This window comes from Lolium perenne, chromosome 6 (genome assembly GCF_019359855.2).
Source record: "Lolium perenne isolate Kyuss_39 chromosome 6, Kyuss_2.0, whole genome shotgun sequence".
Classification (NCBI taxonomy): Eukaryota; Viridiplantae; Streptophyta; class Magnoliopsida; order Poales; family Poaceae; genus Lolium; species Lolium perenne.
Window position 1 is genome coordinate 130,801,197 of NC_067249.2, and position 17,773 is coordinate 130,818,969.

General features: G+C 47.8%; 2 protein-coding genes across 2 annotated transcripts; one reads left to right on the forward strand and one right to left on the reverse strand.

Moving 5' to 3' along the window:
• Positions 1 to 1,904: 1,904 nt before the first annotated feature.
• Positions 1,905 to 6,043, forward strand: LOC127334542 (serine/threonine-protein kinase SAPK7). The gene is made up of 9 exons (XM_051361028.2): positions 1,905 to 2,290; positions 2,393 to 2,467; positions 2,586 to 2,687; positions 2,790 to 2,843; positions 2,943 to 3,035; positions 3,484 to 3,576; positions 5,110 to 5,214; positions 5,305 to 5,403; positions 5,489 to 6,043. The coding sequence occupies exons 1-9, from the start codon at positions 2,171 to 2,173 to the stop codon at positions 5,837 to 5,839; spliced, it is 1,092 nt and encodes a 363-aa protein (XP_051216988.1). The 5' UTR covers positions 1,905 to 2,170; the 3' UTR covers positions 5,840 to 6,043.
• A 6,040-nt stretch (positions 6,044 to 12,083) lies between these two features.
• Positions 12,084 to 17,401, reverse strand: LOC127334541 (probable mixed-linked glucan synthase 9). Its single transcript, XM_051361027.2, has 3 exons — positions 16,927 to 17,401; positions 15,239 to 15,980; positions 12,084 to 13,873 (listed from the first exon to the last, which is right to left on the reverse strand). Exons 1-3 carry the CDS (start codon positions 17,151 to 17,153, stop codon positions 12,272 to 12,274), a joined length of 2,571 nt encoding a protein of 856 aa, XP_051216987.1. The 5' UTR covers positions 17,154 to 17,401; the 3' UTR covers positions 12,084 to 12,271.
• Positions 17,402 to 17,773: the final 372 nt, after the last annotated feature.

A 17,773-nucleotide genomic window follows, 5' to 3' on the forward strand; every position in this document is an offset into this window, starting at 1 on the left:
GTCACAGAAAGCACCTCGTTGTCTGGGAAATTTGAACATCAACCTGCCTAGGATGCACAGTAAGTTTTCATTTTCTTTGTGAGAGGGATTTAAATTGTCGGTTCATTTGTATATAATATACTATCTCTGTCCATAAAAAGATGTGTAGAAATACTTTTGTACCCACGTATGGGTGGGGGTGTTTCCGTCACCGTCCATTTATTTCTCAAGATTCGTGTCCACCATGGTAGATGAAAAAATTCATTTCTCTCTCTTCTTTTTATTCGAATCTCAAAGCAGAATGGACGGTGATGGAAACACCCACACCCATGCGTGGGTGTACAAAATCCACTCTCAAAGATGTGGTATGTTTATTTAATTTTAAATATATCTAGGTACTTATTAGTGTATAGGTATATTTAAATTTAGATAAATCTCCGATATCTTTTTATGGACGGAGGGAGTACTGCAGTTGTTTGAGGACAATTTCTATGGAACTTGACAATACCAACACAGTATTGTAGGAAAAAAGTGAAAACAAAATCACTACCCAAAGAAATAGAAAATGACAACCGTGGCTCAATGGAATTGACCTTAAGCAAGGTTTTCTTGGGGGGGGGGGGGGGGGGGGATTGTTTTGGGCGGGGGGGGCGCTTACCGTCCTCTGGAGCCCGGTTATCTCTCAATCGTGTCTCGTGGTCATCGGCAGAAAGCTGATTTTCTATCTTGAAGTCCCTTGGGTGTGTTGTCGAGCGGTCTTGACGGCCTTCTATTTGTTACACGTGACTTAGTCATCATCGCTCTCGTTCTTCTTAGTCTGCTTGCAGGATCCACGGTACACGGACCAGAGTGAGCGGGCTGCTGGTCTTCTCCAACATCACCTTGGTGTGTCCGATGCAACAACGTCCAGGGGCGGACCTGGAACCAAAATGATCTGGTGTCATCATATTGATACACATAATTTTTCTACTTGGATTAGAGGTGTCACTCACTATAAATACATGTAATATATCAAAGGAAATTAGTTTGCACCGGGTGTCCTGTGACACCTGCTGGTTCAACGTAGGTACGCCCCTGACAACGTCTGGTGGTTTCCCAAAGAGGCATGGCGTCACCCTTAGTCGGTAGTGTAGGGTGCTTCTTTTATTCTTTTCGAAATGAGTTTCCCCAGCCTCTGCATCAAAAAGATGCATACGGCCGAGTGTAGGGTGCTTCTTGAGGGGCGTGGCTACTTCTGTTATTGTTTTTTTTTTATCTTTGATCTGGTTAGTAAGAAAACTTACTCATAACTCCATATGGGTTTGGCCATGTTTTTTTATAAAGCGGGACAAAAATACGGTATGGAGAATTGGAGAAGGCGACTGAAATGAGTCACTCCATTCTGACGATTGTTTGCAAATAATGATACCTACTCCCTCCATCTATAAATAAGTGTACATGCGGGTTTTCCAAGATAAATTATAAAGTGTAGTGGAAAATACATTGAGAAGATGCAAATCAATATCTCACTCCTCTTTAATTCTTTCACCCCCTATGAGCTAAATGTATGTAGAAAATGCGGAAAATATGTGCTAAATGTTATTGAGTTTGATTTTCGTGTTATGAAAGAGAAGCACTTTTATAAATTTAATATGCATTGAGAAGATAGAAGTACACTTTTTGCGGATAAAATTTAGAGCTAAACGACTAGTTATTGAAGAACGGAGAGAGTAGGCGGCTAGATCGGTTGGAACTTGTTTTGGAGAAAAACCAGCGCAGGCGTGCATTTGCTGCTGCAAGTGCAAGGTTATCCACACAAGGGCTAAGTTGCACATTGTTACTAAACTGAAGGTCCATAGGGTCAATAGTCCCATACCGGTCATCATATGACGACCAATCACTGAATCACTGATGCTGCACGCACACATTACCTCGGCACGCCACACCGTCTAATCACCGCATAAAACTAATCCCAACCGCCTAAACTAATCACGCCCAAATCCAAGCCAGGAAGACAAAGCACACACAATACATACATACAGCAGCAACTAAAGAAAAAAGAAGCCTCCCGCTGAAGCTTCGAATCCTCTTCCATTCCCTCCCTCTCACCAGCACTCCAGCAGCAAGCAACCAAGCTCCCGAGGACCCAAGAACGCCCCGAGCTCCCCACTCCGTCGCAGCCAATCCGATCAGGCAAGCCCGGAGCACGTCCATGGAGAAGTACGAGCTCCTCAAGGACATCGGCTCCGGCAACTTTGGGGTGGCGCGGCTGATGCGGAACAGAGAGACCAAGGAGCTCGTCGCCATGAAGTACATCCCGCGCGGCCACAAGGTGCCCTGGATTCGACCTCCCGTGCTCGACGAATTCGTGCAGGGTATCTGCCTTTTCTTGGTCAATTTTGACTAACGCTGTCTGCTGACTGGGTGCCCCCAGATTGACGAGAATGTGGCCAGGGAGATCATAAACCACCGCTCGCTGCGGCACCCCAACATAATTCGGTTCAAGGAGGTGAGTCAAAACCGAGGTTCAGTTTTGGGGAATTGGTTCTTCTTATTAGGTGGAGAGTAATTGATCAATTTCTTGTATACTAGTATTGTTCATTTGGAATCTGCCTCTTGTTTGATAGGTTCTGCTCACGCCTACGCACCTCGCAATCGTCATGGAGTACGCCGCCGGCGGCGAGCTCTTCGACCGGATCTGCACCGCCGGAAGATTCAGCGAGGATGAGGTGATCATTGGTTTGCTTCAGCTAGACGACTCCTCCGTATCATTCCTGTTTCGTCCAAAGCTCTCCGAGGTTGGTGTACTGATATTTCCCTTTCTGTTCTAGGCGAGGTACTTCTTCCAGCAGCTGATTTGTGGCGTTAGCTACTGCCACTTCATGGTGAGGATAGCAAACCTCTGTTCCTGAAATAGATCCTTTTTTTTTTTCCATTTTGATGCTGATGAGCTGTGGAATCCCTAAATTCGTTTGAGCTTTCAGCAAATTTGCCACCGGGACTTGAAACTGGAGAACACGCTGCTGGATGGTAACCCAGCTCCGCGTCTCAAGATCTGCGATTTTGGATACTCCAAGGTACCAAATACTGTAGTGTTTTTTTTTGTTCTTTCTTACGGTGTTCTCTTTCAAGAGCTATACCGTCTCTGTCCCAACTTATGTAAAAAACCATCTCTATCCCAACTTGATGTTGAAAAAAAAACTCTTCCCCAACTTCATGCCAAAATCCACCCCAAAAAACACTGTCCAACTTTGAATGCTGGGAGGACCAAATTTTGACACGAAACTCTCTTGACTTCGTCACTGTGCTTATCAAACTCGTGCCTTTATTGCCCTGGAAAAGAAATACGAGTACCCTTTTTCCAGATATTTTGAGTGATGATACTACAAATCGTTCAAAACCACATTTTTTTTTTGCAAGGACGACACCAGTTATAATAAATAGGAAAAAATAAGCATAATTTCCTGCTTCCAGTTTTAGAATCAGGTACTCACGCCTTTCTTTTGCAATGTTTTTTCCTCGCAGTCATCGCTGCTGCACTCGAAACCCAAGTCCACTGTTGGGACTCCTGCATACATTGCTCCGGAGGTGCTCTCTCGCCGGGAATACGATGGCAAGGTCAGTTCAGTTATTTTAACAAATCTCTCTTGCTGACGCGACTGCAACAAAGGCCCTGCTGTGAACGGCCCCTGCTGCAATAGCTGCTTAATCCTTATATGCAATTGTGCATCGGCTATGCTCTGCTCTAAAATTGTATTGCCCCTTTGCATAATTGCATCCCTAGACCCAGTGCATGAAAGAGCCAGTTGCGTGGATCCTCTTAGACCAGGATCCTGGCGCACCTCCGTAATTGATGGCTTTGAATTTTGGAATTTTGTTCTGAGGTCAAGTAGACAGGGAGTGGGCATGTCAGTATTTGTCTGTTGTTCCTATCCCTGTTGGGGGATTCCAAGTTCCAAGTGCTTCAATTATTCGTGTTGACAATTTTGACAAAAAAGAAGCAGGGGGAAGAGATAGTGTAACCGAATGTTGCCGATGTTCACTCAGTGTCATTGGGGCATTTTCTTTCTAGTAATCAACAAATCACGCTTGATGGAGATTGTTGTCCCACTGGGTGGCCCACTATCTTCCATGCAAAATTCTATCCTTGAATGGGTTTACAATCGATTTATCTGGTGGAGTCCTCTCTGTGTACTTGTTGAGGTAATGATCTCAAAAGAAAGTTAGATTTTCCGGAGAAAAGCAAAAGATTCTCTTCATGCAGATCTTGCTCACCATGCTTAATTTAAGCGATCTACTTGAAGTGAGGATTAATAAAAGATATGTTGGCACTTTGTTGTATAGTGATCCTTGACCGACAGAAAAACATTTTTTATGTGAAGCTCCAACATATTGTTTCTGCATAGGTACACTATAAGAAAAAATAAAATGAAAATCCTTCCTTGTGATGAGCTCTTTATCATGCTCCATGTCCTTTTCTGAAGAGTATTTCTATCATGTTTCCAACCCTAACAGTGGCGGACCCAGAACATTTACAAAGCCCGGGCAAACATGCTAAAATGCCTATTTTCGAACAAAACTGCTATACAAAGTAAGAAACGCAAGCGAGCGCGCCACCGCCAAGCCTGGGCGACTGCCCGGGCAGGAGGGATGCTAGATCCGCCCCTGAACCCTAATTAATGTGTACCATGGAGCCCTCGACTTGTTCTTTTGATGTTACCACGTTAGAGTGAGCATCTGGTTAGTCAGGTGTAGTCCTTTGAGCTATTGTTGCTGTTTTTGTTTCCTTCTTTTAATCAATCATATTTTCCTTTGCTCATTTAGTTTTGCCAGAAAGTATATTACATGCCCTGGTATACTATGTCAACACCATATGTCTTACTTTCCAGGATGCTATGCCAGCTGCTAACAAAATTTATTTTTCCAGCATGTGAATTTGTTATCTCTTTGCTTGTGAAGTAGAACCTGTAGGGCAGAGTTGAGTTTAATTTTGGAAATGGGGATGCCTTTTTGAAACGTTATTGGTTTCTATAATCACTTCTAGCGGTATTTTTTTCTAGGTTGACATATAACCATCTCCCAACCCCATGTGATTTTGAGCAAGTAAATACTTTAGGTATTTGCATTGTGTAATTTTTTTTCTTGGTGCAGATGGCAGACGTGTGGTCTTGTGGAGTGACCCTTTATGTGATGCTTGTTGGTGGATACCCTTTTGAAGACCCTGATGATCCCAAGGATTTCCGAAAGACGATCGGGGTAACAATATGCTCATTTCTTCCAATAGCATGTATAGACCCCTCTTTGGGCGCCTTGCAAATTTATTGTGTTCACATTGTTGTTTTGCAGAGGATCGTGTCAATTCAATACAATATACCGGAGTATGTCCACATATCGCAAGATTGTAGGCAACTCCTCTCTAAGATCTTTGTCGCGAATCCTGCAAAGGTATTCATTGGAGAGTGAAGGCTGTGAAACTTCATCCTTTCTTCTGTCTATCAATGCCATAACGCAATTCTCCCAAATTATGCAGAGAATAACGATAAGGGAGATCAGAAACCACCCCTGGTTTCTGAAGAACTTGCCTAGAGAGTTAACAGAAGTTGTACAAGCAAAGTACTACAAAAAGGACAACAGTGCTCCAATCTTTTCTGACCAAACTGTTGAAGAGATCATGAAAATTGTTGAGGATGCACGCACGCCACCTCCATCATCTGTTCCGGTGGCTGGTTTTGGGTGGGCGGAGGAAGAAGATCAAGAAGATGGAAAGAGATCTGATGAGGAACACAAGAACGACGACGACGATGAGGAATATGATGTCGAGGACGAGTATGACAAGCACGTAAAGCAAGTCCATGCTAGTGGAGAGTTTCAGATCAGCTGACGAGATCAGGTTGCCAACCAGAGGAAGTTTGATTGCATGAGATATTGTTTATATTTGAGGTAGTTATGGGGGTGCTGTTTGTTTCGTATTCTTGTAATTGTTGTCGTTGAGGGTATCTTTTTTTTGGTGTGATATTACAACTTTGTAGATTATCATACTGGTAGTGTCAATGTAATTGCAGTAAAGGGTTGAGTTTTTAAGCTACCATGATGGAACATAATTTGAGGAGATGCACACATCAGCAAAAATCAGCGAAAAGTGAAAATAAAAATGAAGGGGATACAAAACTCATTAAGCTATCATAGTATGCCCAAAATGACTGGAGGGGGGTGGGGGGGGGGGGGGGGGGCGTAAATCACCCCACCTGATATAGGCATCCCAAATGGGCCTACCGAAGATAGTACCCGAGATTTACTGAAGGCCCACGACCCAAAGTTTATGAAGCCCGGAAGCCCAGTTAAGAGATAGCTTGGAAAGATAGAGTTGTATTAGGAATAATGACTTGTAACTATTACGAGACGAACTCAAAGAGTCTCCCGGTCTTTGTAACTTGTACATCACGAAAGCCTCGCCTCCGCTTCCTATATAAGGGGGAGTCGAGGGAGAAAGAAAGGATCGATTCATTGTCAACACAACCCTAGTTTTCTAGCAGTCGAGTACTTTTCCGGCTGAACTCTCGAGATCTACTTGCCCTCTACTTTCTACGAAAACCCTAGTCTACAATCCGTAGACATTGACAAGTCGATACCTTGTCAATTGGCGCCGTCTGTGGGAATTAGAGGCGACAAGGAGCTGATCTCGATGGCACGCTCAACATCGTCGACATCTTCGATGGCAAGCAACGTGATGGACATAGGTAAACAGATCGAAACTGGTCTAGTCGATTTTGTTCCTCACCCGCCCTCCCGTTTGGATGCATATGCGTATCTGGAGGAGCCTATGGAGATGACGTTCGGGAGGTTCCACTTCCGCGTCGGAAAAGAGGGATCACATCGTCTCGAGGTTTCGGTTTTGTTGAGATCGTCGGTGGCCGACTTCGATCTTTCGGAATCATCGTCATCGTTCGAGACGGGCGCCGAGGAGACTTGCCGCCACGCTTCGTCAAGACTGCGACAAGCGGAAAACTCGTCAAACTCTTCGGCAGCATGTCCTTCGACTCGTCTGCGGACTCCAATATAAGCAGCGACTCAGACAACATCGACAGCTTCGACTTCATCGACAAGTCTACTTCTGTTAGGGAGGTCTTCGCCGATCTATGCGATGGTGTCACCAACCCCGACGAAAGTCAAATTCCAAAATATCATCAAGTCTATGTAATTGGAGAAACAAGTCGCCCATAGGAAGAGACATCAGAGGCTTTCGACGATGCGGGAAATCCATACATCGATCCCGCTGATATTATGCGAGGTTTAGACACCAAGTATGTCGGACCCGCAATGCAGCAGATGGTGCAACTTCCGCAAGCGGCTTGGGACATAGCTGCAAAATCCATCGATGGCACGGAGCCGATCACTACGACTACCACAGCTGAAGCCACCATATTACGGTAAGCCCTAGTTAGAAACTTATACTTTTTAAAAATTCCATGTAGCCAGTTGTAAAAAGTGTTAGCAACACTAGGCGGTGGACATGGCAAGCTAGAAGTTACTTGAATGATTGACCATATAGAGCGAGCGAACTTGCATTTGAAAAATAAGTGTTTGATTGTTTCATCTTGGTGACAAAACTCACACGTTTTTATTTCGTTATACAATGTTGTCCTCAGTAAGGATTACTCTTTTGCACGTATACCACGTAATTTTCTTGAACTTTTTATTGGTATCTTCAATCTCCAATTTTTCTTACTATTATCGACGGGTATGTCTAACTGAACTAGTGCTCTATACATGGATTCCACAGATAATTTACCACTCCCATTTAGATTTCATTGAAATTCATCGGTCCCTTGCAACAGTTGAACCAATGCCAACCGCTCCAAACGAGCATTACATGCTGCTAACCTAGACCTTGTTAAATCTTGTTTGAATGTCATATTTTGAGAGGAAGTCTGCAATACCGTAGCGATTGTATCACTCTTATGACGAAACATATTGTGTAATGTTGGATATTATTCCCGGAGTGTGGTATTACCTAACCATTTATCTTCTCAAAATCTATTCTCTGATCCATTGATACCCACAAGTGCAGGGATCACTGAGATCTTCGTGTTGGGAAGTTTTGAACCAAAGTTACAGTTTGACACAATGAGATTACAATAATACCAATAATATTTTACCTATTTATAAATATTCTCAAAAATAAAGTTTGTGAAAAGCAAGTGTCATAACAAAATAGTGAATGAAGTAAAAGGCAGCAACAACAAATATCTAATTTTCACCAGAAAGTTTATAAGTGAACTTGCAGTGACTAAAAATACAGAGACAATGTGATATAGGTATGTTCCATGGATGAGATAATGCATATAATAATAACATAATGGAAGCAATACTTGGCTCTAACTCAGTTGCATGTAATTGTGTTTTCCACTTATACTTGTACGTGCTAATGAGATAACTTGCACGACATTGATGAGTGCAATTTAGGTACACTTTTAGACCATACTGTATGCATAGTTACCACTCATCTCATGTTTAATCTAGCTACAACTATGCATATTATACATGATTACTGGTTTTCTTTTATTTTCATGAGTTTTGCGCAACTAGTAGTTTAGGTAGAATTTTATCACTTTTCCTTGTCTTTGATATGTGTGTACGTATTATGGATGATTATGAATAAATAAAGTCAAGAGGAGCAAAGATGACATAATATGGAGGAGCTACATGCACCTTGGCCATTTGAGGAGTGGAAAAGGATAATTTTTCCGTCATCTCAAAATAAAGATCCAAAATCATGGTGTTATAGCCCTCATCCATATGAGTGTGACGAGTCAAAGAATACCTCAAACGGAGTTTGTATAAAGAAATGGCGGCCAAAATACCGAAGCATCTCAAAGTACGGCGGGAGTCCGGCCGTACCGCCTGACCATACCACGGGTTCCAAGTGACGGAAACCTTGTGAACTTCCATGCTTCTTCACTTAATCTGCTCCCGACCGTCCCTAGACCTTCCCTAGGTCATTTGGGCGGTATTGGGGGCTAAGGTGGACCCTCCTAGGCCTATATAAAGGAGTGGGGAGCCAAGAGAGAAGCAATCACTCATCCGCGTAGCCACAACGGAGCCCTGCCGCTCCACAACCTCCATAGCCGCCACCACAAGATCTCCACCATCACCACCATACCATTGTAGGGAGAAGAAGAGGAGGCTTGGGAGAAGAAAGCACCGACATCAATTTCCATCAACACCATCATCATCTACACGCCCTCCATTGATTCCCCCTTTCATCTTGTTGTAATCTCAACGTTTGTGGATTGCACTGGTACATACCATTGCAATTATCATGCCTTGTATCTCTTTATGTGAGTAGTCTCTTTGTTTTTGGGGAGATGGTGAAATCATAGTTTAAAATAGCGGGCTATTGGCTTTAGCCACGGCGATTTCAAAAGCTATGAAATGCTAGAATGGGTGCGCAACCTTTCCACCGATCCGCGGACCGTTTCGGACGACCCAGAACAGAATGGGTCGGCCCGCTAGAGATGAATCCACCAGGGAGAGCCAATCAGATCTGACTAAGCCCTTTTTATCTTGCTGGTCACCCAGATAAAAAACTGGTTCCAGCGGGAAGACTTAAACGGAGCGACTGTCCGCACACGACCCATCCGTTCACCAAATCACGTACGGGTTGAGTCGGACAAGCGCGGGCGTCTGGCTTGTCCTTCCTCTAGAGGCCGATGAAGGCGGAGGGACACCTCGAGAGCGGTGGCTCGGTCGGGGTAAGTGGGCGGCGATGCGGCCTATCCCGGAGGCGGAGAGCGAGGCGCGACAACGCGACTAGCAGTTTGTGCATGCTCTGGTTGTGCACGGGTGCAACCATGGCCGGCCTAGTTGGCTCTTTTGCCACATGGTGCTGCCGAATTGTCGAGAGACCTCCATCTACGTCGTCGCGCTGGTGACCGCCGTTCTCTTCCACATTGCCCAACAGGCATTCGTTTTTTTCGGCGAGCATATGAAGAATTTAATCACTGATGCGCAATTAACACTTGAAGGGTAAGAGCATCTCCAGCCGTCCGGGCTCCTCGGGCCAAAATCCGGCGCTATTTAGCGCCGGATTGGCCGAAAGTTTGGCCCAGGGAGCACCGAAGTTCCAGCCGTGTCCCCGGTAGACACCCGGGCTTGGGTGATTTTAGAGGAAAACGTCCCTAGATGCCAAATTTCCTGCATAATTCGGTGAATTTGACCAGTTTTGCCAACATTTGGCTTATTATTACAAATAAACGTTACAGTTCAACAAAACAAGAAAAGTTTTCAAACAAATCAAATGGAAACTAGTTGGTGTTGCCTCGAAGCGTCCATATGTGCTCCACCAGATCATCCTGCAACTGTTGATGCATTGTGGAGTCTCGAATCTCCTGACGCATAGCGATGAACGCAACCCACGATGCTGACACCTGGTGGTTAGGCTGTGCCAGAGGACCCTCTCTATCATATGGTGCAGCTAGCTCGCTCGTAGGAACGGATGCTTCCGCTCATCCTCGATAATCATGTTGTGTAAGCACACACAACAGTTCATCACCTCCCACATCTGATCTTTGGACCAAGTCAAAGCGGGGAACCGGACTACAGCAAATCTCTGCTGGAGGACACCAAATAGACGCTCGACGTCCTTTCGGCAACCTTCTTGTTCCTTATCAAACTGTTGCTCCTTTGGAATGGCGGGGCTTGAGATAGTCTTCACAAATGTTGCCCACTTTGGATAGATACCGTCTGCAAGATAGTATCCCTTGTTGTACTGCCGACCATTGATCACAAAGTTAACCGGGGGAGCATGACCCTCAACAAGCTTGGAGAAGACCGGCGAGCACTGCAAGACGTTGATGTCGTTGTTGGATCCCGGCATACCAAAGAAGGAGTGCCAAATCCATAGATCGTGGGTAGCCACTGCCTCAAGTATCACAGTGCAGCCTTTGTTGTGACCCTTGTACATTCCCTGCTAGGCAAACAGACAGTTCTTCCATTTCCAATGCATACAGTCAATGCTTCCAAGAATCCCTGGAAATTCTCGAGCTTCATTGACAGCGAGGATCTTAGCAGTGTCTTCGACAGTCGGTGATCTCAAGTAGATGTCCCCGAACATTGCTAGCACCGCCCTGCAGAACCGGTAGAAACAATCAAGGGCGGTGGACTCCGCCATCCGAAGATAGTCATCGGTAGAATCACCAGGAGTTCCATATGCCAGCATCCGCATAGCCACCGTGCACTTTTGGAGGGCAAAAAACCCTGCCATGTCGGTGCAATCCAACTTGCATCTGAAATAGGAGTCGTACTCTCGAAGGGCATACACAATTTTCAGGAAGAGCTTCCGGCTCATCCTGAAACGACGCCTAAAAACAGCCTCACCATGCAATGGATCGTCGGTAAAGTAGTCGGCGTAGAGCATGCAGTAGCCCTCCATTCACTGCCTTGCATTTCTGGTGACCTGGTGCCGACCCACCACGGCGACCAATGGCCGCCTAGGCGTACTAGCCGGACAAGCAAGCTAGGATCAGCATGTGCTCCTCGTCTTGGGCGGCGGCTGTCGTTTCTTCTTCAAGAATCTCGGCGAACATCTGCTCCTCCTCCTCATTGGAGTCCATGTCCGGCCAGGCAATTGGACGAACACCTGTCGGGTGTGTCGACGAGGAGCGACGCGAGGGAGCTGCCCGACGGCGGAAAATATGCAGAGGGCACGACGGGCGGTGGAATATAGGCTGTCGGGTGGAGGAACAACGTAGTTGAGGCAACCGGCCGGCGGATTGGTGAGGGGTGGTGCCGGCGGCGACAAAGCAACGGGAGGGGAGGAGGGATTTGCGTCGACAAAGTGGTGGGGTTCGTCTGTTCTCTCGCCGACAGAGCGGGCCCTTCCCCATTTTTCTCTCGTCTGGAGTCCCCAGGCGCTCCCCGGGGGGCCGGGAATAGCCTGGGCTCTTCGAAAGGATGAAAGGCCAATCCGAACGAAAACGAGAAAGCGGGGACACGACTGAGCAGTTTTCATCCATCCGGATGAAAAAAAGATATCCTGAAAGCCTCGTCGGGAGACGGCTGGGATTGCGGCACATACCAAATTCTAAGGAAACCACAACGGCATAACTCAAACAGACAAAATCAGATTATTTGAATCACCGATTTGGATCCTGCCGGCTGGAGATGGCCTTAAAGCTCTTTAGTATTCCGGAAAGCACAGAGCTGCTACAAGGTTCCTAATACTACACAATTAATAAGCTGCTTGACCCAGAGCTGCTACAGAGTTTGCAGCATTATTTGACAAAAAAACAAACTAGCTTAGACTGAACAAAGATCACGAATGGAAATATAGCACGGAGCCGGCGAGTGCGGCGTACACCGATGCGACGGCAGCGACCGCGGCCGCTTGCAGAGCGAAGAGGATGTAGGGCCTCTTGCTCCAGCGCCCCATGATCCCGAGCGCGAACGGGTAGAGCAGCAGCAGCATCCACACGTTGAACACCAGCCCGGTCGACGCCCCGGCCACCTGCGCGGCCGACCACCGCCCGGCGATCGCTTTTCCCGCCGCGGCGCCGATGGCCGCCACGTTCACGGCGATCACCACCACTGTGGGCGCCAGCAGCGGCACCCACTGCACGTCGTACAGATCCGCGAGCCTCTCCCTCGCGCCGCCTGTCAGCTTCTTGGCCGTCAGCTTGAAGGACACCCCCTTCAGGCCGAGGGACCTCAGCAGGATGTGCAGCAGCGCCATCGGGTACACACCCGTGGTGCCGATGATGTAGAACTGCTCGTTGCGGATCCAGTCCAGCAGCGTCAGCCCCGCCCACCTGATCTCCACCATGCCGATCAGCTCCACCGTGCCGATGATCACGGCGACGAACAGCGCGAACGTCTGGAACGGCCTCTGGATGTAGAACTGGCCGTGGACGAGCCACAACACCGGGAAAAGGTCGTACATGACGAGGAAGAAGGTGGACACCGGGTAGGTGGTCATGTTGGTGTAGGCGATGCGCTGCATGGGGCGGAGCCGGCGGCCCGCGAGGAGCGGGCAGAAGCGGGAGAAGAACATCTCCAGGGAACCGCCGGACCAGCGCAGGATCTGGTACAGACGCTCCGTGAGGTTGATCGGCGCCGTGCCCCGGAACGCGTCTGGCTCCATGGCGTAGTACGTCGACCGCCACCCGTTCCGGTGCAGCCGGAAGCCGGTCACCACGTCCTCCGTCGCGATATTGTACACCCACCCCACATCGTTGCCCCACTCCGTGCCGTCCTCGTACGCGCACGTCATCACGTCGTCAAGCTCCGCCGTCGCCGACGTCTCTTGAAGCGTCGCCGGCGACGCGATGGATCGTTCTTGGTTCGCCGCCGAAGGCATCGAGTTGATGAACGCCGTCGATTTGCCAAAAACGTTCGGCCTTTGCAATACCTTGTCCTTGGCATCGTCGGGCCGCCACTTTGGAGGGTCGGCGCCGTAGAGCGCGACACGGCGGAACATGCAGCCGGTGCCGACGAAGGAGGGCCCCTGGATGCCGTTGAGGCCGAGGAGGGTGGCGTCGAAGAACATGCGGTTGTGATTGCAGTACCGGTCCCCGGGGTCCACGTCGTCGAAGCGCTGCGGGAACTGGACGAAGGCGGTGTCGTCGCCGTCGCGCGGGTCCAGCATAAAGCACATGGCGGCGCGAAAGGCTTGCGAGTTGTTGATGTAGTGGTCGCCGTCGAAGTTGATGATGAAGGGCGCGTTGGACAGCAGCGCAGACACGCGCAGCTGCACGTTCATGGCGCCAGCCTTCTTCTGGTGGTCGTACCCCGGCCGTTTCTCTCGGGCAATGTACACAAGCGTCGGGAGGCGCACGTCGACGGCGCTGAAATCGAGAGGGTGGTCGGAGCTTGCTGGCTTGCCCAACTGAGGATCAGTGCTGGGCTGATTCAACATGACCTGTTGAACAATCATATGTCAGCAAACAATAATCCGAACCGTCTATTGGTGAATCTATACCCTATATAAAAGCAAGACAGTTTCACGCATCCTCATTAACCGGCCACTGTAGATGTGCAGTTTTCCTTCCTTTTCATCCACGCATTCAGTGACACGTACCTCCTATCTTATCGTTTGCTTAGTTTGACCAATTGGTAGTATTTCCTTTCATTTTTACTTAAGTGTGGATAGGCAACCGGCAACCGGTTGTTGCGTTTCTTCCCGGTGATTGAGGCAGACATTACTGCCTGGTGGGTTTATTACGTCCTCTCTCACTCATCTGAAAAAATCTAATGGTAGACCCTACCTCCTTCTCTCCTTTCCTCATCCGTGCACCGCTTTGATGGTTTGACCGAAATTATCCACGAGCGCCAATAAATCTCCATCGGCCGAGTATTTGCCGGGCTCCCAACGCCCTGTCGCTGCCCTGGGTTACCCGCGCCTGGGATCCCTTCCGTCGGCGCGGCTCACCGCCCAGAGAGCTGCCATGGCCGGCGCGTCGGGACGGGGGCACTCAGATGGAGGGCTGCCTCCGCCCATAGAACAGCCATGGCCAGCGCGTCAGGACGGCAGCTCTCAGATGGAGCGGCTGCCGCCCATGAAATCCGAGGAGAATGCACGCGGCGGACTCCCTTCACACCTCCCTCCGCGCGTCGGTTTTCGGTCTACTTCTCCCCATCGCCTGCAGCCAAGGTGGCCGGAGGTGAGAGGGACGAGGGACTGCCTCCATATTTGAGTTGCTTTCTCTTTCCAATAATTTTTTTCCTATCCATGGCGGGTGGGAGGATTGACGGTGGAGAAGCTCTTCTCCTTGATTCGTATGTGGAGCCGCCGGATCTTTTGTTTCCCAATCTAGCACCATCGTTTTTCAGGGAGATCTTTTGTTTCCCAATCTAGCACCATCGTTTTCCAGGGCCGGGGTCGGCTTTGGTTGTTGGTTTCTTCGGAGGCCGTCATGCTGGTCCGGGCATGTAGTGTTTCCCAATCTAGCACCATCGTTTTCCAGGGCCAGGGTCGGCTTTGGTTGTTGGTTTCTTCGGAGGCCGTCATGCTGGTAGTAACAAATGCTAATCACGTTTTAAAGCTTGAACTGTTACTATTTTTTTTTGAAATTGTTACTAATTGATATAGTTGCTAAATTACACACACCAACCTGCAGAATGCTAGCGCTGTACATAAGATTTGGGAACTTATACATAAACATATGTCTTGCACTATTTTTTCAGAAAATTTAGATTTAGAAACTTCCAAGAAATTATTACTTGAAAACATAAAGAACATTGTTTATACAAAAAATTAGCATGGAAATTTTTTGTTTGTTTTTACCTGAAGAATTGCAGGGTGATGTCCTTTCTTGTGGCCCTTGGCAGGCTCAATCCATGTTCCTTGCCATTGTGTTTCGTCTGACATCCAAGTTGCATTTACATGTCTTCCTTTCGTGTTCGCACTATTCCGCGCCTTCGATCGTTCCTCAATGACACTAGAAAGCCCATCCAAGCATGCCTTGAAATCTTCATACTCTGCACGGATTCGCCTATGGTCATCAATGAAGTCACCAGGCGCGTTCCCGGTGTACGGTTGCACATTCCTCTCGAAGTAGCTCTCAGGGGCCCTAGGCTCAATACAATGTTTCCGGCAAAATGGAACCCACAAAGCAGCAAACTTTGTGGTCTCGAGCAACCCCTCATAGTGGACCAGCGATCCACCGTCATCCGAGAAGTATGTGGCATACTTCTCGGCCGGGTAGTCTGTGGCCAGGATCGACAAGATGGAGTTCATAGTGTAAAGCATAGGCTCATCCACCGGGTCGACGGTGTTTATGAACACATCTAGGATGGGGAGATCAGAGATTCCATTGGACGAATCGAATTGTTCTCTCAGCATTGATAGCATGGGAGCACATTTTCTAGGCTTGAGTTTAGTCACTTGGTTTAGTAACCAAGTTACCCCAAACCAAAGATCCCCTACCACCGAGATCCACCATAACCACATTGAGTCTGAGAATCGGTGCTCCATACGCCAAATGAAAAATAGAATAACCACCATAACTCTAATCAGGGTCAACAACCTGTTGCATGCAAACATAATGTCAGTACATGTACCTACACAAAGTGCCAAGTTGCAAAGCTCACGTGCTCTTCAATTAAAATAGTAATAGTTTTGAACATAAAATACTTGTAAGAAAAGCCACACTTGCGAATATTGTACTGTAGTAATTTATACAGGTATAGTATTTCGAAAAGTTTGTACCTTTGCGGTGGCTCGTGAAAAAAGAAGCGATTGTGGAAAAAGGTTGATAGTTCAGACATTTTTCTGCAATGCACTGGCTACAACAAGGCAGATTTGTGTACGAGAATGAATGAGCAAAGTAGCATTTGCTAACAAAACTTTCTTGCAGCGTTAGACCCTGAACCTAGAGATCTCAAACAAACAAAAAAGACTCCGAACCTAGAAATCTCTCTGGATGGCATCTTGCAGTATTAGTGTACACTTCAAGCACTATTTTAACTAGTTTCAGTACTTCCTCTGATTAACCTAAGATCTTTCAGATATTTTAAAATGGAATGTATATAGACAAAATTAAGTGTTACATTAGTAGTAAGTATCTTCGTGGCCGTACCCTGCTGCGTCGGTGCATGTTTTGTTTTGTAGCCGACGTACGCCTGAGCGGCACTGGTCACTGGTTAAGCACTGCAGCATTATTGGAGTGCCTGCAACTTTTGCCTAGTATATCCCTGTCGGCACGTTCTGATTGTGTCCCCGAGATCGCAGCACGTTACTGTTAGTACTTATGATAGTAGCAGTGTAGCACTGCGTTTGGGTTAACAAAACTATCACTCGCGGGCCGTTACTGTGCATCAAATTCAGGCAAGCATTGTGTGAATTTTAGACTGATGAGGCCAACACGGTGAATCTTCGTTTGAGTGTGTGAAGCGCATTCCATACATTTAGACTTACGAAGTTCAACAGTTTGATACTTGAAAAGGAAGGCGGAACAGAGGTGAGACACGCACCTGTAAAGGTTGATGAGGAAGCCCTTGACCCTGAACGTCCGGTAGAGCAGCGGAGGCGTCCCGGCAGCGCAGTCTTGCCTCGCCAGAATCTCTTTCTCGTCGGAGGGTACCCAGTACCTGTCCTTGGCGCTGACCACGATGTCACCGTCGTCGATCGACGCCGCCAGCAGTGGGTCGGCTAGACGACCCGCGATGTCGCCACCGCCGGCCGGCGCCGGTAAAGACATACCTCAATTCTGGCCTACCGCTACCGAGTAGCAGATCTAGCTAAGCTAGCTTCTGCTTACTGGAGGGAGAGAGATCTAAGGGAGCTACCACTGAACTTACAATGCCTAGAGGTACGTCGCTGGCTCGTCATATATAGAGAGGAAAGCGAGACGCGACGGGAGAGATGCCACGCGAGCCCCATGCCATGGAAGCACTACATGCCGAGCTAGCTAACTACTCGACCGACGCCTTGAGATCCGTGTGGCTCTGACACTCACTGCTGGACCTCCAGTGCCACTACAGCTGCAAGAAATCAACTTTCCAGCAAGAAAACGTGCTCTAGCTCGAATCCCCATGCGTACGTCCGCTGTTTGTTTACAGCGCCGAACTGCCGATCGATCGTCGGATTGGCTGGAGTTAACTTCTATTTTTAGAAAAGAAAGAGTCTATCAGTGATCGGCAGTGGCGCGGAGCAAGGGTCGTTCAGATCGGCCCGCGAGGGAGGTATCGTTCAGATCAATTGAGAAGAATCTGTTCCAGGTGCAAGCATACTGCCTGGGAGATTGGAACCGCATCATGGAGGATGGTCCGTGGATCTTTCGGGAGTGCGCGTTCATGGTTGAGAAGTTTGATGGGGCAA